This window comes from Ixodes scapularis, unplaced genomic scaffold, assembly GCF_016920785.2.
Source record: "Ixodes scapularis isolate PalLabHiFi unplaced genomic scaffold, ASM1692078v2 PGA_scaffold1__304_contigs__length_218370807, whole genome shotgun sequence".
In the NCBI taxonomy this organism is placed as follows: Eukaryota; Metazoa; Arthropoda; class Arachnida; order Ixodida; family Ixodidae; genus Ixodes; species Ixodes scapularis.
Window position 1 is genome coordinate 110,814,666 of NW_024609846.1, and position 21,491 is coordinate 110,836,156.

Here is a 21,491-nt window from a genome sequence, read left to right on the forward strand (position 1 = left end):
CTACAATGGAGCCTTACGTGTTGACGGGGCAACAGGAGCCTACAACCAGACTCTTCGTCATAGCCACCCCCCTCCCCCCCCGGAATGCTGCAATTAGTGTGGCCAAATCAAGGATCAAGATTAAAGAGGTCGCCTTGCTTCAAAAAAAAAGCCAGCCGCCGTTGTCGCCCAAGCCGGGAGGGACCTCAGTGAAGATGGAAAGTGCCTCATGAAAAGTGAGCAGAGCCTGAAGCGCTGTACTCGCCAACAGCGGGGTTCGCCGTACCCAGCAAATCCTGTCAACCCCAGGGACTTGGTTGTTAAGCCACACTGGACGACGACCGCGGGCATTCAACGACAGCGTTTCCTCTGCTGTGACTATGGACCTGACACTAAAGCCAGACTGCTCGCGTTCGCCAGTAAGCCTTGCCTAAAACTGCTAGCCCAGAGCACCATATGGTTTATGGATGTTTACTTTGGACTCTCCTCGAAGGGATTCCTGCAGTTGTACTTCATCCTAGTACCTCTAGGAAAGAACGCTTGCTCTATTGCTTACGCTTTATGACAAGAACATCCCAAGAAGCCCATGAAGAGATCTTCACGTCCCTCGAGAATGTGAGTTGCTAGGACTGACGCTCTCTCCCGACATTGTGATGTGCGATTTCGAAAAAGTGACCATGAACGCTGCCAAGGAAGTACTCGGGGAAGACGTCACCATCAAGGCCTGCTCCATCAATCTGTGCCAGAGCACCTGGCAAAAGTTTCAAGAACTCGGACTGGCTAGGCACAGCCACCCCCCCCCCCCCCCCCCCCCCCGGAATGCTGCAATTAGTGTGGCCAAATCAAGGATCAAGATTAAAGAGGTCGCAGGGGTCTCAAACACGCCGCCCGCGGGCCGCATGCGGCCCGCGACTGGCTGGGACGCCGCCCACAAGCAATCGGTTACGCGTTCCGGTCGCCAAGTCTCGAGCGCTAGAAATGGTATACGCAATAGGGTGATTCCACGTCAGTTCATGCAATTATGGTTCCGGTCATAGTTTTGATATTTTTGTTAAAAATATATATGAACGCCATGTTCTTTAAAGGACAATTCAGCTATATATGAACGCCGTAAGATTTTATTTCGCTAAGATATAAAATATAAAACCCAAGGCGTGGAAAATGAGAAGATTTCACGATGCTACTTTGCACAGTTGTCATTTCCTCATCGAAGCTGTCACGTCACCATAACTTTTGTAATCCATTTTACAAAAGATATACAACACATACACAAAAAAAATGAAAAATATGAATAAAATACTTTTATGCAATGAAACAAAAAATCAAACATGGCATAAAAACGCGTTTTAGAGATATTTTCGCAAAATTGTTTTTGCAAATAAACCACCTTTCATAATACTTCGCAAAACATATCAAAATGCGCGGCTTTAAATATTCTTTATGAATATGTTGAAGGTGCCCACCATTAATATCTTTTTGTTATTAACGCGGAAACGCAGCTAAGTTCTCAAACTGTGGCAAGATTGGGCGTTGATATTTAAAAAAAACTTCGTCTTTACTTAAAATAGTTCGTAGCCCAGCGATTGGTTGCCTTTATTTTTTTTTAAACTACGCTTGGTCCTTTGCAGTGACTTGAACAAACCTGTGATGGGAAAACATTCAGTAGCATATGACCTCCGAACGGGAAAAGCTACGACGAACCTTCACTCGGAGTGAGCCGACGTCTTCGTCATAGCGGCTTTGCGCACAGCACCAAACATTTTGAGCGTTAGCGTTGGCATGTATTTTATATTTATTATTTCTTTTTTTTTTTTCAAAAGAGGTGAGTATAACTGACGCGAAAAGAGACTTTGAGCTTGAATACCATTATTTTACTTCCAATTCACAAAAACAAAACGGCCCAACTCTGCAAATTCGCTCACTATGCAAACATAAGCTTAAAACTCTCAGTTGCGCAAGTGCCCATGTATGCATCCGGCTTTTCCAACCGCACTCAACCAAGTGCGGTCGGAGAAGCTACTAGCTCCACGGACAGTGAACGAATCTGACCTTTTATGCCAACATTGCTACAAATACCTCAAGAATGAGATTACTTCTCACAGCGTGAGTGCATCAAACTCTTCTTTCCTGGACTCTGATGAAATTTTGGCTAAAATGAGTCTAGACTTGTGTGCTGCTAGTTCGTCGGTAACCAAATTGAAACCATGTAAAATTATTAAGAAAAAAGGCGCGAAGCCTATTTTGAGAAAAAACAAGCTCAAGTTAGCTCTTCGATTAGAAAAAAGCTGTCAAGCGTTTATGGCTTGAAAACCGGCGAAGACAGTTGTGAGCACTGCACGGAGTGGTTTGACGCGTTCCGCGAAGCGCTGAAAGCATGAAGTTCCCACCAGGAACGCAAGCGATTGTACACGCATCTAGAAGAAAGAAATATTGCGTCTGGTACCGGTAGCGACTGCCAACATGATTGATCAAACAAGAAAATTGAAGCGTAAAGGTGGTGTATGGGCAACCCTTGATCCCTACATGGGAAAAGGGCGAATGCCGAAAACGTGAGGGTTGCACTTGAGTATTACACACGCGACGACCTCGCATGCGCTGTTCAAAGCCCCAACAAAAAGGACGGCGTGAAAGCCATGATCAACGACAACGAGACCAAAGTTGTAAAAAGGTTAATGACCCGCTCTATTAAGAAAGCTTACCAGCTGTTTAGCAAGGACCATCCCCATCGAGAACTAGGCATCTCCATGTTGTATTCCCTACAACCAAAATGGGTACGAAAGAGTACCCAGCACGAGGTGTGCGCATGCATATATTGCGCCAATTTTCTGTTGCTTTTAAAGGCAATAACAAATGCCTCAAAGAAGACATTCACTGAAGACAACCTCAAGCGCATCTACCTCTGCACCGCTCCACAGAACCATTGCTTCCTGCGCCGTTGCGAAAAGTGCCCCAAAATGCAGAGCAACTCGCTGCAATGGCTGCATCTCGACGAAGACGAAGAGATCTGTTTCGCATTATGGGACGCCGGCGAACTTGTCAAAAAGGTTACGGACACTTCCGCCTTCCTGCGGGAATGGGAGTCATGGAGCGAAAACCATATGAGTATATGAGGCATTCTTACATGCGTGATCTTCAACAAAGCCTGATACGTGACACAAGATCCGCCTTACCACCCAAGGCAGTGATGTTCCACTTCGATTTTGCGGAAAATTGGACAGTAATCTTTCCAACCGAAGTGCAGATTTTTCATTGGAAAAAACTGAAGTGCCTCTCTTCAAATATGTGGTTAGGTCCACGCAAGGCACGCAAAGCTTTGCCGTTGTCAGCGATGACACGACACATGACACAGCTTACGCTCTTCTAGCCACAGAGGACCATTTCAAGAATCGCTTCCAATTGCACGAACTGTCTCGGAAGCCGTACTCTTCGGCCAGATGGATCTTTTCAGTCACTGAACACGGACAAAGCGCTTGTGATGGAGTATAGGTCGTGTTTTTAAACACCACGCAATGCTCACCAATTGAGGTCTTCGATCAACTCAACGATTTTCACCGCTAAAGACTTTGTGGAAGTGCTACGTGAAAAAGTAGCAAATGCCTGCATGTTCTACCTGTCTGCGGAACGGGTTCGAGAGCTTCGTGCATTGAAGCAAGCAGAGTGGGCCACCGTAACACCTGCGAGAGGAATCTAGGTATCTCATCAATATGCCGAGAGGCCGGATGTATAGATGGCCACTTGCGCAACTGAGAGTTTTAAGCTTATGTGCGCATAGTTAGCAAGTTTGCAGAGTGCGGCCGTTTTGTTTTTGTGAATTGTAAGCTAATTAATGGTATTCCAGCTCAAAGTCCCTTTTCGCGTCAGTTATACTCACCCCTTTTGAAAAAAAAAAAATAATAAATATAAAATACATGCCAAACCTAACGCTTAAAATGTTTGAAAAGTCGCTATGACGAAGACGTCGGTTCGCTCCGAGTGAAGGTTTGTCGTAGCTTTCCCCGTTTGGAGGTCATATGTTACTCAATGTTTTGCCATCACAGGTTAGTTCAAGTCACTGCAAAGTGCCAAGCGGAGTTTAAAAAATATAAAAGATTAAGTTTTTTTTTTTAAATATTAACGCCCAATCTTACCACAATTTGAGAAATCAGCTGCGTTTCCGCGTTAAGACAAAAAGAAAATTAGTGGTGGGCATATACGTTTTACATAGTCGTAAAGAAAATTTAAAACGCGCATTTTGATATGTTTTGTGAAGTATTATGAAAGATGGTTTATTTGCAAAAAAAATGTGAATATGTCTCTAAAACGCGTTTTTGTGCCATGTTTGATTTTTTTGTTGGCATAGAAATATTTTATTCATATTTTTCATCTTTTTGTGTATGTGTTGTATATTTTTTTGTAAAATGTATTAAAAAAGTTATGGTGACCCGAAAGTTTCGATTAGGAAATGACGACTGTGCAAAGTAGCATCGTGAACTCTTCTCAATTTCCACGCCTCGAGCTTCTCCATTTTATATTCTAGCGAAAACAAATGGTACGGCGTTCATATATAGCTGAATGTTCCTCCCAAGAACATAGATTTCATATAGATTTTTAACAAAACTATCAAAATTATGACCGGGACAGCAATTGCATGAACTGACGTGGAATCACCCCATAGTGATATCTCACCGATTAAGTTTGGCTCGAAAAGTAGCTATGTTATTTTAAAGTATTCACATAGTTTTTACTTTTCTGTGTTCATTTGACTTGTTTCCTTTTTATTTTTTGCTTCCCAGCTTGATATAATATACAACAATTTTGCCACTAGGCAGCAGGTGCGAGTTCTTTCTTGGATGCATCTCGGCTGTGCGAGCTCTCGATCAGCGGGACAAACTGCCAAAAATAAGGCTACGAGTCGGGGATTCTCGCCATAAAAAATATCACCATTAAAATACAGGTATTTCTTCAGCGTGTTTTAATAAAAATCGTCACGAATGCACGCCCTGTCAAATTAACTGATTATATTTTAGATACCTGTTGAGCTTGGTTAATTCCTGAGTGAATTTAACGGGTACGACAGCGTACCTGCTCTCTTGTTCTATTAAAAGAAACAGCACGCTGGCGGGGCGGTGTCATTTTTATTATTGCGATCACATCAGGTCAGGGCCCAAAGTAGTCATATAAATTAATCAAAACTAAAGATGTCACTAAAAAGCTGAGTTTACAAAAAACACAGAGCACTAAGTCTCTTCGCTTTATAGCCCCCCCCCCCCCCCCCCCCCCCCGGTCTAGTGTTGGCCCTCGGCCCTTCTAGTGTGGCCTCTCTGGCCCCCACTCTCCAATGAGTTTGAAACCACTGCTCTACAGAGAAGACGACAGCTTTCGTACCTTCGTTGGGATGCTCAACGCCCTCGCCTTCCTGCCACCCGAAGACGTCAAGGGTGGCATGCATGTCTTGAAGGGGATGATGCCAGAAGCCACAGGAGAACTTCTAGACTATTTTGACATAACCTATGTTACCGGAAGGTATCGGCCAGTAAATCGAGCGAAAGGCGTCGTCAGCCTGCAAAGAACGGCACCAAGCTATCATCCCACCACTTGGAATGCCCATTCGGCGACGGCAGATGGAGGTCACAGGACCAACAACTACTCTGAAGCATGGAACCGGAGATTTGGAAGCGTGTTCGGCCACAGCCACCCAACAGTATGGAAAGCTATCGACGCCTTGCGCTCGGAGGAATCGACCATGACCATGAAGATTGCCCAGGATCGAGTCAGTGCTCCTCCCAAGAAGAGGTGCAAGTCCACACTCGTCGAAACGCAAAGCCGTCTTCACAGCCTCTGCGAAAGGTACGCCGCTGAGGCAATCGGAATTGAAGATTTGAAGTGTGCCGTCGCCGTACGATCCGTTTTTGCCTTTTCTTCGTGAATCTAGAGTGTGTCATTTCATTCCTGATTTTGTAACATCGCATCTTAACTGTTTTTTTTTTTTTTTTTCATTGTGAAATAAACATCTACAACACTTCTAGCCAAAATCAAATGATTGTGTTTGAGGAAATTTGAGAAGTACCTGTGTACCATTTCCGAATAGGTAAAAAACGCGACAGTGATAGCACAAACAAGCGATCGTTAGTTTTTTTTTTTTTTTTTTTTTTTTATAGAAACGAAAGGTTTGTCATCGAAGTTATTATAGGAAATGAAAGTGCTCATTTCGGGATATGATGCAGGTGGTAAAATATTGTTCCCAATAATAATCTTTCTAAGTAAAATGTGAAAATACGCCGATGTCGTGTTCGCGCTAACAATATCGCGATGTGTACCTCGGGGAATCGTATATTTCCTTAGTTGTTGGGGCCGTTTTCTCCTACTTGCCACACGATGCCTTTTTTCACGAGGACATTTGACCGGACCACCCGAAGGCCATGAGGATAACGGAAACCCAGAGATAGAGGATTCTTTGGGGACAGTTTTTCCTACTTTCCACCTGGGGCCTTTTCTCCGGAGCATTTTGAACTGGGACTTTTTATCCGGGGACATCTTTTTAGGGACATTTTCTCCAGGAAATTTTTTTTCCTACACCCCCAAATCTTCAAGTGTTAACGGAATCTGTTCAGTGCTATTCACAGTGTTCCAGAATAATTTTGGATTATTAATCAGCATAGATGGTAAAGTAGGATTAATAAATTAATCTGACATCCTTAAAGGGCCCCTGGAAAGAAAAAAAAATTTTTAACAGCTTAATCAAGATACGCGTGTCAAAAAAAAAAAAAAAGATTACGCGAAAAAAAATTTTTAGAACAATATTGACGGCGCGAAACGCGATTTATTCAGTAGTCACCTCCTTTCCAGTTGCTTTCTCTCGGCATTTCGGGTGCGTGGAGGAGAGCTGAATCGGCTTGGCCATCTCGTTGAGGTGGAAATAGTGCATGACCATTCTGTGACGACGTGAGCTTTGTGCGCAGAATTGAAAATAAATTGCACGCCGTCAATATTGCTATAAAAATATATTTTCCGCGTAAAATTTCTCGACACACGTGTCCCAACAAGACTGTTTAAACAAAATCTTTTTTTTTTCTTTTCAAGGGCACTTTAACCGGTATTTTATAAGCGCTAGCTGCGAAGGAATAGGCATTCAAACGCTGCTGAATTTCGGATAACTTGGCCGAGCCAAACAAGCGTTTCTCATTGTTTGATAACCGTTTAAGAAGTAAGGTAATACCACGGTGATTGACCGTTAGATATGATAGTTCCTATTAATGTAACAGCGTCAATAAGATCGCCTACTTTGCATATGAACAAATTCGAATTTTCATTTAAGAAGCGATCCGAAAAATTTTGTCGTTTAAAAGCGATACAGCTCGCGATCACTTTTCAGAAAGTTTGCTTTCTTATAATCTCTTATACTTTACTCATTGGCAACTCTACGGCGTACCGGAACATCTTATTGGCGAAAGCAGGACGTATCGGAACATTGAGAAAAAAAAAAATGAAAGCCGTTTACAATTCCCTGTAACGCCGGTTAGAGCGCAGCTCTTGAGGAGGAAGATGGAAGCGTACTGAGGGATAGGTGACTCCTTGAGGTCACGTGACCTAAGGGGGCTCGCGTGACGTCAGAGGGGTCACGTGACATCGGGGGTCGCGTGACTTCAGGGGGTCAGTGAACTCGGGGCAAGGGCGTCACGTGACCTCAGGGGGGTCACCTGGCCTCAGTGGGGTCACGTGGCCTCAGGGGGTCACGTGATCTGAGGCGGGTCACGTGACCCGAGGGGGACACGTGACCTCAAGGGGGTCACGTGGCCTAGGGGGTCACGTGACCTAAGGGGGTCACGTGACGTCGGGAGGTCACGTGACCGCGGGGGGTCACGTGACCTCGCGGTTACGCCGACGGCGACGGCGACGCCGCTCAAGCCGGAAACGGGCCCCTAAGAGCTGCGCTCTAAAACACTTTGCTCCTCAGTTGGTTTCTTCTATTACGAATCATTTTCATCCCAATATTTTGTGTGAAATAACCACGATCACAGGTTCGAGTGGGATTGGGATTCTTCCGCAACTGACAGATACATTGATAACAAAACATGTTTTGTATTTAAATAGGCTTTTACGCACCACTCTTATTTTATTCTTTCGTGCACTGATTTCTGGCTGACCCACACCGAAACATTGTTAGCATAAGCTTCGTCAAGTTTTGTCATATTTTCCCTTTCCCTGTTCTAACAAACAAAAATTCAATGAAATCTAGTTTAAAATGCACTTAAACACACAAATATTTATTCTACAAGGCTTCTATAATTTTTGCCAGATAAAAGATAGTTGGTTCGAACACCGTAATTATTGTATTCTATATCGTTTCTACATCTACCTAATTGTACGTACGTGTATGAGCGCATTATATTTTTGCCCGTACAAACGTGATCTTTTTTTATTGTTTCTAGTTACAACAATCAGTGGATGGTTCTTGACTACAAACTTTTCGATCCCACGTCTAAAAAACTTCCAAAGAACTTGCTGTGGATTCTTGAGCAGATGCCGTAAGCTGCAACTTATTTTATTCTGAGTTCAGTTAGGGGTATTATAACGTTTCTTTGCTGTCGTACGTTCAGGAAATTTGTTTAATTTTTATATGGGAAGAAAGATGTAATTTGCCTAGCTAAGCTTCTGGTCTACATGCTTCAAATTCCTATAAAGAGGATGCGGTGGAAGGTCATAGGAGAATGCAATAAAAACGACAAATTGGCTTGGCATCACAGTAAATCAGCATTTGCGAGGGTCGCTTCGAAAGCAACTCTTATTTATTTTCTTAAAACCTACAACAGACAAAAGCCGCGCGACGACATCTAATCATACATCACGTTGACAGCTACAGCACCCTATTTTGGAGTTTTCTTAACTGGCTATTCATTTTCACCAGTGATGATCAAGAGCCTCCAAGCCGCGCCGGTAAAAATGTGGACCCACGGAAGTGGCCTACTGGCTCACAACGCTCAGGATGGCATAGTTGCTAGGAAAATCTTCCCCTCGCAGTCCATCTGTCATTGCTTTAAGCAGAGTGAAGACAGAAGGTGCCAGTGAGGTAGGAAAGCCCAGCCAAGATTGAAAATGTGCTGAACTGTCTTATAATCAGTATGGGGCCGGTTATCGTTTTTCTAGAGAAATGGTTCCTTCTTTTTCTTACCTGACTATAGCAATTCTCACCTTTAACTTAGTCAAGGTTCCGATGTAGTGTCCAAACTTGGTTTCTCTGGATTTCAAAAAACTTAGAAGGATCACACTTTCCCTGTCTCAAAAGACAGTGCACACCACTCCATCTGCTGAGGGCTCCGTCTCGGACTTTTTCTGCGCTGGTAAATTCACCAATCGCCACAGCAAACAGTGCCGTTTTGACTCGGGCTCGTCGTGTTCAGACCACGTTTCATCATCGGTGATGATGCCATCCAGAAAAGTGTTACCTTTAGCATCGTATAGTAGATTCGGTAGATTCCAGCAAACTCGCACACGGTGCTCTTTCTGTTCATATGTGCAAATTAGGGGACTCTGCTGGCGCAAACTTTGCGATGTTGCAATGTTGTCAACATTGTTTCCAATGCATTGAAGTAGATATCTAGCTGCATACAAAGTTCTCTGTTCGTGACCCGCCAATTTGTGCAAAAGAGCCACTCGAGACGATCTTCATTTTGCGGTGTCACAGCTGTTCACGACCGTCCTGAATCTGGCTTTCCTTGCTGTGGCCAGCCCTAAAATGTACCGCCCATCACCTCACAGGGCTTATATATCTTCGGTTACAAATCCGTAATCGTTCCGCAAGCGTTGGTGAACGTCAATGGTTTCAATTTGTTCCGTATGTGTGAATTCATTTAAGTACCTTTGCTACACACGCACATGTCAGCAAAATTACCTGAATATTGGCGATATGGTTGAAGATATACTGCCATAGGCTACCAACATACGCTGTGGCCGGGCCGACATAATAAAATAGGATGCATCACTTTCGGAGCGATCCTCGTACAATAAGACTCCCTTCATGTAATAAGTTTAAGTAATTTCTATACAAGCTTCCACAAGTCTGAAACACGTTTGGAGCATGCATATGCAATACGTCACATCACGTTGTGAACCTAATCACATCCTCTTAAAACACAAGCTTTAGATTGAGGAAAGAAGTTTTTTTTTAATACGGAATGTATTTTTTTAGCCCAATTTTATGAAAAAAATAACGTCACAAAAAACCGTTATATCAATTTTCCTGCTAAATTTAGCGAGGAAATTGGCGTGACCACGTCGTGCGACCTCGGGTCGCGTGACGTCAAGTTCTGCGAGGTGGCTCTGCGAGATGGCAGTTTGCACTCAACAGATTTTGTGCTCCCCACTCTCTGTCAGTATGATCAAGGTTGTGTATTTTTTCTTTATAACACCAGGGGATACACCATGTCGAAAGATGTTACATCTGTGTTACAGAAGCAGGGGTACTGGGCAAGCTACAACTCTCCGTGAGTAGGTCTTCTATCCTCATAGCAACATTTCTATGCGTCTTAGCCCAAAACAATGTATACACATATACTTGTTTTCCACACAGGTACTTTCAGGAAATCATCGACAAAAGCGGCTTCCCTGCCTTGGTAAAGAAATACGGGGACTGGTACTCTTACGCCAAGACTCCGCGAGCCCTTATCTTTAAGAGGGACCAGAAGAAGGCGGTAGACATCTCTTCAGTTATGAAGCTCCTAAGGTGCGCAGGTGCACGGCGTCGTGAAATGAACCGCAAGTCTGTACTCACTAACACCTTAAAATACATATGCAAAAGAAAACAAATTTACTACAGCCTGGGTTTAAAAAGGATGTCACAAAATAAATTCACAACGAAAAAAAAAAATTGGGAGCTTTGTTTACGGCGCGAAATGAATTTGCAGTTTGCGCCCGCGGCAGCCCGCGGAAAAGCGGCCGCTCCAGTCACGTGACTGGCCGCTGTAGTCACGTGGTGCTTGCACTTTTTCGGGAGCTTCCTATGGGCTTTAAAAGTTGCTTATTAATCTTCGTTTTAAGTGCAACAAAAAAAACCTAAAGATTAACAAGTAACTTTTAGAGCACATTGGAAGCTCCATAAAGAGCGCAAGTACCACGTGATAAACCGGTGCGCCAGTCAGAAATTCATGGCGGCGGCGCGCTGGAGTGTTCTCTTTTATTCTCTTCTGGCGGCTACGTGAAGAAACGCGTTCAGCCGGCGGCGCACCACGCTCGTGGTGCGCCGGCGGCGTGGGGGACTTCAGCGGCCTTAAACGGCTCCACTTGCGGCTGCGGCGGCGCCGCAGAGCGGCTGCTCACGGTTCTACCACGTGACCAGTGACGGCTCCCGCGAGCGGCAACTACAAATTCGTTTCGCGCCGTAAATATAGCTGTAATTCTTTTTTTTTTTTTTTCGTTTTGAATTTATTGTAGGACACCCTTTTCTTAAAGTCACTGGATCTGGGAAAGTAGCGCCATTGCCTTCCCACGTGCCAGCAGGACATAAATAAATACCAACATACAGGCTACGAAACCTATCAAGGTGATTGGCCCATCGCTGTCGGTTCCCATGAGGATCGCCATTTTAAACCCTTTCAAAGCTTCGAAGATGTACGGTTGTGATGCCGTACATCTTCGTACCGCCATCATACAAAACGCCAATGCTTGGAGGCACTGAAAAAAAATGTACTGCTTTAAAACACGCAAGAAGAGGAACATAACTGTAAGAGATCAGGGGAAATAAGCATGAGTAATATGTTTATTGCATGCACGGTGCCACAAATGCTCATATTGACCGAGGAACGCTTTCATTACGATCATGCTCCATAGCGATCTTGGTTCGACTGGTTTTAACGACCCTTTTGAAGTTTCGAAGCTATGAAAGGGTCCAAATTGGCGATCACCATGGCAACCGACAGCGATGAGCCAATCACCTTGAGAGGTTTTCTCTTCTCTATGTTGGTATTTGCTTATGTCCGGTTAACAGGTGGGAAGGCAATGGTGCTACTTTCCCAAATCCAGTGACTTTACCTTTTCTCATCCACTCTGATTAAAAAAAAAAACTTTTCTTCGCATGTTTTTTTTTTTCTTTATTTTTTTTTTTAAGAAACGCAGTGCGTGGAGACTCTCGAGCATCTCATTATCGATCCGTAACCGATAAGGTTCCTGCATTAGCCGATAGGAATGCCGAAGAACCAATCACAAGGCGAGAAGCGGAGACTCAAAGAAGCCAGGCCCCGCACTTTCTTAAGCAGTCGGTGACTGTAACCGTAGAGTTAGCGTCGCATTTCAGGCTTGTTTATGCGGAGCGCAAGCTCGTCTGCTTCTTTTGCAGGGGTTCGGGGGACGTCAAAACGCCGGGGTCTGATTGGTTGTGATTGAAGGACATAGGTATACCCTAAGGCAGCTTGCTCTGAGGTCTACCCACTAAATTTCAATCAGAGCCAATCAGAGCTCGGCGTTCTGACGTCACCACAGCCCCTGCAGAAGAAGCAGATGAACTTTCGCTCGGCATAGACGACGCGCCGCGGATCTCGAGCACGTCTCCCCATACGTCATCGCCACTGTGTCGCAGCAGGCTCCCAACATGGACACTTCGAAGAACAGCACCAATTAGTAAAAAACTTTATTAATTTTGAGGTTTGTAAAATCCAATCTATTAACATCGACGTGGAGACGGATCACCCCAGTCTATCCAGTTTACTAACGGAGTGAGTTAGCCTTTTTTTTTCTTTTAGCTTACTCTCGCAAGTGTTGTTACTTCATCTGGTAGGCGTCTCCGACTGGTGTGTTTGGCGTCCTATCCCACCTATACATAAAAATGTGGTCCCGAAGTGTCCACAAATGACGTCACAGAAGACGACGTGTCACGTTGACGGATGTCGCGATCCTGGTGGTTGGTGCTACAAGTCCCGAGAAGAAGTCTGAGCGAACGCGATTGTCGCTGTCATCGCGTATAGTAATCTCCCGTGGAATGTCAAGGTGGAGAGCGAACTGCTGCAGAGCCGGCGTCCACCACATCAAACAGCGCTGCTGTACACACCTTCAGAGTCGTGGCCAGCGGCGACACTTCTATGATGTCATCAGGCGGAAATCGAAGGACTACATTTTAGAAGGCGTTAAACACACCAGTGGCTAATGCGTTCCAGGCACCATAGTATCGTGTTTTTCCCGTCCCTTATTCGACTAAGAGTTGGAAGTAAAAGAACAATTCGGATCCTGAAAAATGTGGCCCCGGAATGAATTAACTTAAGTGCATGCAAAGTGTTAAAACAAAAATTTCCTACGATGTTCTACTTTAAATTTGTATTGAATGTGCTTCGTTTTGTCAAGCATTTATTATTAAAACTACATTTGATTTAGTTTATTAATAATTAAAGAATTGACTTGGTACGGTGAAATTTATTACCACTTATCCAGTTCTTAACAACCACTTTTTTATATAAACTTGAAGGTGTTAAGCACTAAACTTTAGAACACTAAATACTACTGTGTAACATCCGCTCGGTCTTTTGGCCTCAAACGAAGCTCGCATATGTTGACTTTAAAATTAATTCATTACAATGACTTTGTTCTCGACGTCACAAGATTTATACCCATAATCTCACCTCGTTTCTTCGACTGTGAATATTTCTACTGGCGGCTTGATTCAGATTGACGTGATAAGTTTCAAACTACAGCTTATCATTGCTGGCGACGCCACGCTAGAAAGCTAGTACTTGTATTTTGGTAGTAAAATTGGCACCAGAACACAAATCACTGCAGAAGAAGTCGAGTAAGAACTTACACTTTCCTATTCACACATCAATAGGGTTGTGAAATTGTTTCACGTCAATCAATTTCTTTCCGCTGAACCAAGTTATGAAATTTGACTCTAAAAATTGTCGTTTATCTCAGCGATGAGGCACACGCAACATAATGTTTTAACTAGAAAAAGGGACGGGGCAGGTTTCAGTCCTATTAAATACTCTCCTAGAAGAATAATTTTGCTGCCCTCATTTTTATTAGACAGAGCGCGTGTGCGTACAGCGCCAAACTCTTCCCCAGCGGTCTGGAAGCCCCAGGTTTTCGCACTGCTCCGATGAGGAGGGCTGCCGCTGGCGCGCCGAGGTACCAGACTCGGCAAGAAAGCAGAGACAACTGTCTCCGCTGTCACGACGGGTTGCCAGGACGATATATCGCGGCAGCCACTCCTCAAACTTAAAAAAAAAAAACACAATAAACCCGAGGCTCCGCACGTCCAGCCGTTCCAAGCATGCAAAACCTGTTGGCGCCAAGTTCTTTGTATTTTCGTGGTGAAAGATGCATTCAGTCTTATCATCGGTATTTCAAAGCACGGGCACTCATATCTGAAATAGTGGGACGAGGTTTGCGTGGGATACATCAGTGTACGACAAATATCGGCCATATCTGTTTTTCTGCCTTACACTTGCGATAGTGTATTCCGGGACCATTTATCCCAGGATCATGTTTGTTCTTGCACCATTCGTTTCGTTTCTTCACCTGCCATGCAATCGGCTAATAAAACTGGTTTTAAAAAAAGCACGCCGATAGAGGCCAACTCGTGCCAAGTTGCACGCTAAACCTGAGACTTAATCCTCTTGTTTACCATTCTCATGTGTGCCATGCATTTAAGTCTTTTTTACAGATATCACTAAGTATATGTTCCAATGGAACGTAGTTTCAGCATTGTCAACTGCATTTTTTGTAGGTACAACGACTTCGTGAACGACCCATTGTCTCGGTGCACCAGCTGCGATCCCCCGCACAACGCGGCAAACGCCATTTCAGCCAGAGGCGATCTGAACCCAGCCAACGGCACCTACCCGTTCAAAGCCCTGAGTCATCTAGCTTATGGAGGAACCGACGCTAAGGTTAGGGTTTTCAGCGAGCCTTCGCGACGAAAGCACACCTATAGCGCCGATATCAGCTTCGCCCCTACAAAATTAATTACCATGTTTAGAATTTTCCACGGCAAAACTTAGCAATTCCGAGATTCTTGGCGCGCATAGCCCTCAAGAAGTTCCGCAAGGCGGTGTTAATTCAGAGCCGGAATCAGCATCTCGAAGGTGAAATGTGTGCATGCAGTGCGGAGTTCGTATTCTCGTTAAGGGGTAACTCCACTATGAAGTCGAACCATAATGAATTACTGATATGGCTTGAGGAGACAAAATACGCTGGTAAGCAATCCTGGGCGATCGTGGTGACTCGCTGCTTGCTCAGGGGGACTGGCGTCGTCGTGCATTGCCGGGGGCATACTTTGCTATGTTGTGTGTTGCGCACACAACCCGCTTTGTATTAACCAGTAAAATTTGTTATGAGCAGAGAAAAAAAAAAGCCATTGAACTCTGCACCACACTGAACGCTCCTAATGTTCGCGTCATCACTACCCTTGGTTCTAGTTTAAACAGCAGGCTTAAGCGTGTTTCATGTGCAGCGGTTTCAGCCCTAGAGCGGCGCGATTTCTGCCGTCGCGGCGCTCCGGCCAGCCGGTTGAGCGGCACGAGCGCCGCGACAGCAGATATCGCGCCGCTCTAGGGCCAAAATCGCTGCATGTGAAACATGCTTTAGACACTCGAAAATAATTGCTCCTGGCAGGGCTGCGAAAATGACACTGTACTGCACGTGACGCGCGAATATATCCTGTACACCCCAAATTCGACACATCTATCTCCAAACTACCATGCGATCGTGACGGCATCGTCCTCCCACTAGTAAAGCAAAGCATTTGTACACGATCTATGAAACGTCCCTTAATTCGTTCCATGAGAGAATCAGAAATTTTGTTCTGTGGATATCAGACCCTAAAATTTCGGCACCAAACACTTACTTTTTTTTCTATTAGTTTTTAGCCCCCAGTTCGCTTATCAGCCGGTAACCTTATTACTTAATATTTGCTACAGATGTTGACTAGATAAAATGCAGAGCAGTAGGACAGTCGTATTTTCTTCCCTGACTTATTGGAATCATCACTGCGACTGGTGCAGCCATATGTCTCGCTGTACCGCGGTACTACCCTGACATCAACCTAGATTATTGTATTAGATTAAGGCGGCTGAAAACTTTGTGTCCCGTGAAGACGGTCTGAAAATCTAAATCCAACAAAAAAGAAATATATTTCGGCCACTCCTCCCTCTTCGATAATAACTGTAACCGCATGTTGGGATATTGCCACGCGCGTCGCCGAGCCAGCGCGTGCGTGGTCGAAAGGTTAGCGTGCTTGACTGTCGCGCAGAAGATCTGGGTTCGATTCCTGGCAGCGAAATGGTCTTTCATTTATTCTTTCTGCTTGGCGTTCTCGAAAGTTCGAAAACTTTCTTGTCTGATCGAGTTGCGAATTTTCTACGCGCCGAACGTTCTAGGCCGAATGCTCCGGAGACCCACGCGGCTAAAAAATGTGCTCCCCTTGGCGAGCCGCAGTCAGCCTCACACTAGCGCTCGATCTTGCTGTTTCGCCGACATCGACGCCTGCGACGCTAGCCTTTCTCTCTTTTCTTTTGGGCACGAGTTCATCCCCCTTAAACGTTTACTTTCTTCAGTTATTCGCCACCTCATCATTTGTCATTCGTGGCATTTTGGCGGAGGTGCGGGGCATTGCATTCTATGCCCGTAAAGCGTACCCCTGCGAAGGCACCCCGGCCAGCGACATGCTCAGCCACGGAAGGCTACCCTACGCCGAAGCCCGAACAAGCCGTCGTATTAGAGGTCAGTCCCCCGAACTTAGTCTCTTGTCCGAGAATCGGAAGCAGAAGATCCCGATTATGACCAGTCGTCCTCCTGCCAGTCGCTCCGCGGACACCTGCTCCTTTTCTCGGCAAGATCTAGGAGGACATCGAAGACTGAATCCACCAGTACGACCGCGTGGCCCACGACAACGGGTGGAGTGACGAGCAGCGCCTGCATAACCTCTATTTCTCGCTTGAAGATACTGCAAGGCGCTGGTTTGAAAACCACGAAGCCGCCCTCAACTCGTGAGACCTTTGCAAAAATGAGCTGACGCGTACCTTCGCAGTCAACACCGAAGAGAGACGGCCGAAGGTCTGCTACAATCGAGGACCCAGCGCCCTAATGAGAGCGTCACGAGCTTCGTAGAAGCGTCCTACGCCTGTGCCCGCGCTGACCCTAGCTATGGCCAACGAGAAAAAGAAGCTGCGCGTCCTGCTGAGGGGCGTAAAAAGCGAAATCTTCGGCGGCCTTGTTCGTCATTTCCCGACGACAGTAGATCAATTCGTCGCTGATGCCACGAACATGGAGCGGCTTTGCAAGCATGGTCGAACCACTACAATCGACTCGTCAGCTTTCATGCTGCTTCGGCGATTGCATCGCCGCCACTTGACCTGGGCACCCTCGGTGTCGACAACCTACGCCAGATCATCCGCGACGTCGTTCGGGAGGAGATCAGGAAGGTGCTGTCCACTACCGATCGCCCTGCCTCGCTTTCCATGACCGAAGTACTGTGAGAGGAGGTGCAGCGAGCCCTCCAGCCGGAGGCTCCCGTCAACCTGCCACCAGCGGAACAACCGACGGTGAGCTACGCCGCCATGGCCCGACGACCGCCACCTGCCGCCCGTCAACCTCCTGCACTACGAAGGCAGGACGCACCAGCACAGCCCTACCCCCGACGTCTAGACGATCAACTTCAGTACGTCCGGCAAGAACAACCGACCCCAAGAAGACCGACGTGCGGCGAAGGGGCCAATCGACGCCCGCTGTGCTACCACTGCGGTGAAGCGGACCACGTCTACCGTCGGTGAGCTAGGCCTGCCGCCAGCTGGGCCGACGAGGGTTTGCGCCCAACGACCCTCGACCACGTTTTGGAGAGCGACCTCGGGACATCGAGGACTACCTCCGCCGCTCTTCCTCTCCTGAGTTGTCTGTGCGCCAAGGATTCCGTTCGCCGTCTCCCCGACGCTCGCCATCGCCCTTCCGCGGCCTCGCCGAGACAGCCTGTCACCCATCGCTTGCCGTCGGGAAAACTAGGCGCGGCAATGCCAGGAGGTGGTGTTGCTGAAGACAAACGATGCCAGGATCCTCCAAGATCATCAGAGCTCTCCCACTCTAACGCCGCAACGCCCCGAAACGACGTATCTGCAATAATGTCGAATAACCTCAACGTTATCATCGACGGCCACGACGCGATGGCACTCGTCGGCACCGGAGCGGACTACTCCGTTTTGAGTGGGAGGCTCTCTCGTCGCCTTCGGAAAGTTACGACGTCGTAGGACCGCAGATACGAACCGCCGACGGACATCTCATCACACCTGTCGGCAGACGCACTGCTCGCGTTGAGATCCACGGTGAAACCTACCCCGTAAAGTTCGTTGTTCTGCAAGACTGTTCGAGGGACGTCATTCTCGGAATGGACTTCCTGTGTGAATACGGCGCCACCACCGACCTCGCAGAAAACAAGCTGACGCTTCGGAAACCTGTTCCATTGGCGGAAGATCCCAAAGCGACGTTAGCTGCAGTCCGAGCCCTTACCAGCCATGTAAACCTGCCGCCGCTGTCAAGTGTTTTTGTGCCCGTCAGGACCGAAAAAGCCACCTGCGATGTAGCACCCTGGGAAGGAAGCGTCAAACTTCTCCTTGGACGAGGGATTGGCATTGCAAGAGACGTAACCGAGCTCCAGGATGGGCGCACCGTAGCTTTTATTGTTACCAACTTCTGGCGAGAGTCGAAGCACCTTACAAAGGGTAGAGCTGTGGGCTACGTCGAGAAAATTTAGGACTCAGCCGCGATCTCCGTGATCTCAAAAAACGCCTCTCCGACGCAACACAAGAAAACCACGCCGTCAGAGCTCGATATCAGCCCGTCCCTCTCAGCCCCTGACGTTCTCGCTGAGTTCAGTGAGTGCTTCGCCACATTGTCAAGGCTACGCCAAACAGCGGTTGCGAAGCATCGAATTGTTAGTGACGATGACGTGCCCCGTATTCATCAGTCGTCGTACTGAGTTTTGGTGACAGAGGGAGAAGTCATCCAGAGGCAGGTTCAAGAAATGCGTGACGACGACATCGTCCAGCCCTTAAACAGTCCGTGGGCTTCATCGGTAGTCCCGGTGAAAAAAAAACGGACTCTTCGGTTCTGAGTGGACTATCCTCGATTGAACGCCGTAACAAAAAGGAAGTCTACCCACAACCACGCATTGACGACACTCTGGACCGGTTGCGACACGCCCGATACTTTTCATCGATGGACCTGAAGAGTTGGTACTGGCAGATCGAGTTCGACGAACGGGATTGTGAGAAGACTGCTTTCATCACGGCGGACGGACTGTACGAATTACGAATTTAAAGTGATGCCGTTCAGACTGTGCACAGCACTGGCGACGTTCCAGCGCATAAGGGACACCGTTCTTTCCGGCTTGAAATGGCAAAGCTGTCTCGTCTATCTCGACGGCGTGATGGTATTCGCAAGCGACTCTGACGAGCACCTGAGACGTTTGCGAGCAGCGCTACAGGCTATCCAGAATGCTGGGCTGACACTAAAGCCGTCAATATGTCGGTTCGCTTACGGCAATCCCAAATTCCTGGGCCGTGTCGCGACTGCTCAGGGTGTAAGCCTTGACCCTGCAAAAACATCCGCTGTCGCCGAATTTCCGAAGCCATCAGACAAGAAACTTTGTACGAAGCTTCTTTGGGGTGTGCGCTTACTACAGACTTTTCGTTCACGATTTTGCCAAGATTTCAGTACCGCTTACGCATCTGACGAAGGACGACGTCAACTTCCAGGGGGGGGGGGGGGGGAAGGAACAAGAATAAACGTTCAACGATCTGAAGAAAAGACTCCCGTCGCTTCCCATTGTCGGACACTTCGATTTATCAGCGGAAACGGAAGTTCACAAGTACGCCAGCAACGCCGGACTCGACGCCGTACTCGTCCAAAGACAAGACGGAGCAGAGAGGGTAATCGCTTACGCAAGCCGGGCAGTCCAAGGCAGAGAAAAATTACTCAACGACCAACAAGGAATGCCTCGCTTTCGTCTGGGCGTTAACCAAGTTCCGCACGTACTTATACGGGATCCCGTTCCGCGTTGTCACGCACCACCACGCTCTCTGTTGGCTCGCCAACCCCAAGGACCCGTCACGACGCCTCGCTCGCTGGGGTCTTCGACTGCAAGAATTCGACGTAACCATTGTGAATAAGTCTGGCCGCAAGCATAACGACGCCGACTGCTTGTCTCGGGCCCCAGTCGAATCTTTTCCCGGATGGATGGATGGATGGATGTTAATGGCTATACCCTTTGTAACGGGCGGTAGCTTGTGCCACCTACCCTAAGTCTAAAAAGACAAAAACGTGATTCCTCCACCCTTTTAAGACCAATTTTCTCCCCCTAACTATGACCAGGCAGTGTGGGATATAACCAGGATGACCTTCGGAGGATTGGGAAAAAAACCTAAAAACATCACCCCCTGCCTCTTTCCCCGGCGAGGGAGTCGTCGATTTTCCTCTGGTCAAACCTTGTCGGCGTTACCCCAGCACCGAACCCAATGGGAGACAGGTTTGAGACTTTGGGCCGGAGCCACGCCGGAGGGAGTCCCAATTTTCCTCTCTCCCGCCTGTCCCCAGCTGTGTTAGTTAGTTGTCCATCGTATTATTTTCCCTAGATAATTTCCACCAACCTTCTAATCGTCTCTTTGTCACTGTAATCCTTTTCTCTTCCGTCCATCAATCGTCGTCAGTAAAACCCAGGGCCCCGGCCAAATCTGTTACCCCCTCAGGGAAGGCAGGGCGAAGCATCGTGCACTTCAAAACCAAGTGTTCTAGTGTCTCGCTATCATTATGGCAAGCGGCACATAATGTGTCTGTCTCCTGAAATTTAGCCCTATATGTTCTCGTCCTCAAAACTCCCGTTCTTGCCTGGAACAGCAAAGCACTTCCCAGTTAATTGTCAAACAGTTTTTCCTTTCTTATGTCCTGCTTTCATGACCTGTACACTGTTAAAGCTGATTTCTCCTGCATTCTCCCCTCCCACATCTTCCTCTCTGCTTTTTTTCACACCCTTTTTCACTGAAGTAGTCTGTTCAGCCCTATCACCAGTGTGTAGGTATTTAAATGTAAGCTTTCGGGTTCGGTTTCTCTATTTTGTGTTTAAACTTTTCATGTGTAAATAAATGCTTCAATACATTCCGTACCCACCGCGTATTATACATTTTGATCAATTTTAGTTCAAGTTTAAACTTACTAATTGCCTCCCTGCTCTCAAAAGACGACCATATCCCATGTCCCCCTGTACTCCCTCAGTTGGTGTTTTCAATGTGCTCCCAGCACCAATCTGCCTATACGCTTCTTTGTCGAATTTCTAAACCTGATTGAACCTCAGATTTTATGCACAGTACTGCATTGCCAAAAGACAGCCCTCGTACTATCACTAGTGATGCAAAACTATCGCTAAATTGACATCAATACTATCGATAAATTTTCCAAAACTATTGAGAGTGTCCCAAACTATCGATAGTCGACTATCGATAGTTTTTCGATAATCAACTATCGATAGTATTTCGATAGTGAACTATTGATAGTTCTTTTACTATCGAGAGTCA

At 46.6% G+C, this 21,491-nt stretch overlaps 1 protein-coding gene across 1 annotated transcript in view; it reads left to right on the forward strand.

The window, feature by feature from the left end:
- LOC8043075 (putative phospholipase B-like 2) overlaps positions 1-21,491 on the forward strand; it is a 52,076-nt gene that overhangs the window by 22,357 nt on the left and 8,228 nt on the right. The window contains exons 5-8 of the mRNA XM_040504047.1: positions 8,388-8,483; positions 10,368-10,439; positions 10,526-10,678; positions 14,663-14,825. Coding sequence (XP_040359981.1) covers positions 8,388-8,483; positions 10,368-10,439; positions 10,526-10,678; positions 14,663-14,825 — 484 coding nt within the window. The remainder of the gene's footprint in view (positions 1-8,387; positions 8,484-10,367; positions 10,440-10,525; positions 10,679-14,662; positions 14,826-21,491) is intronic.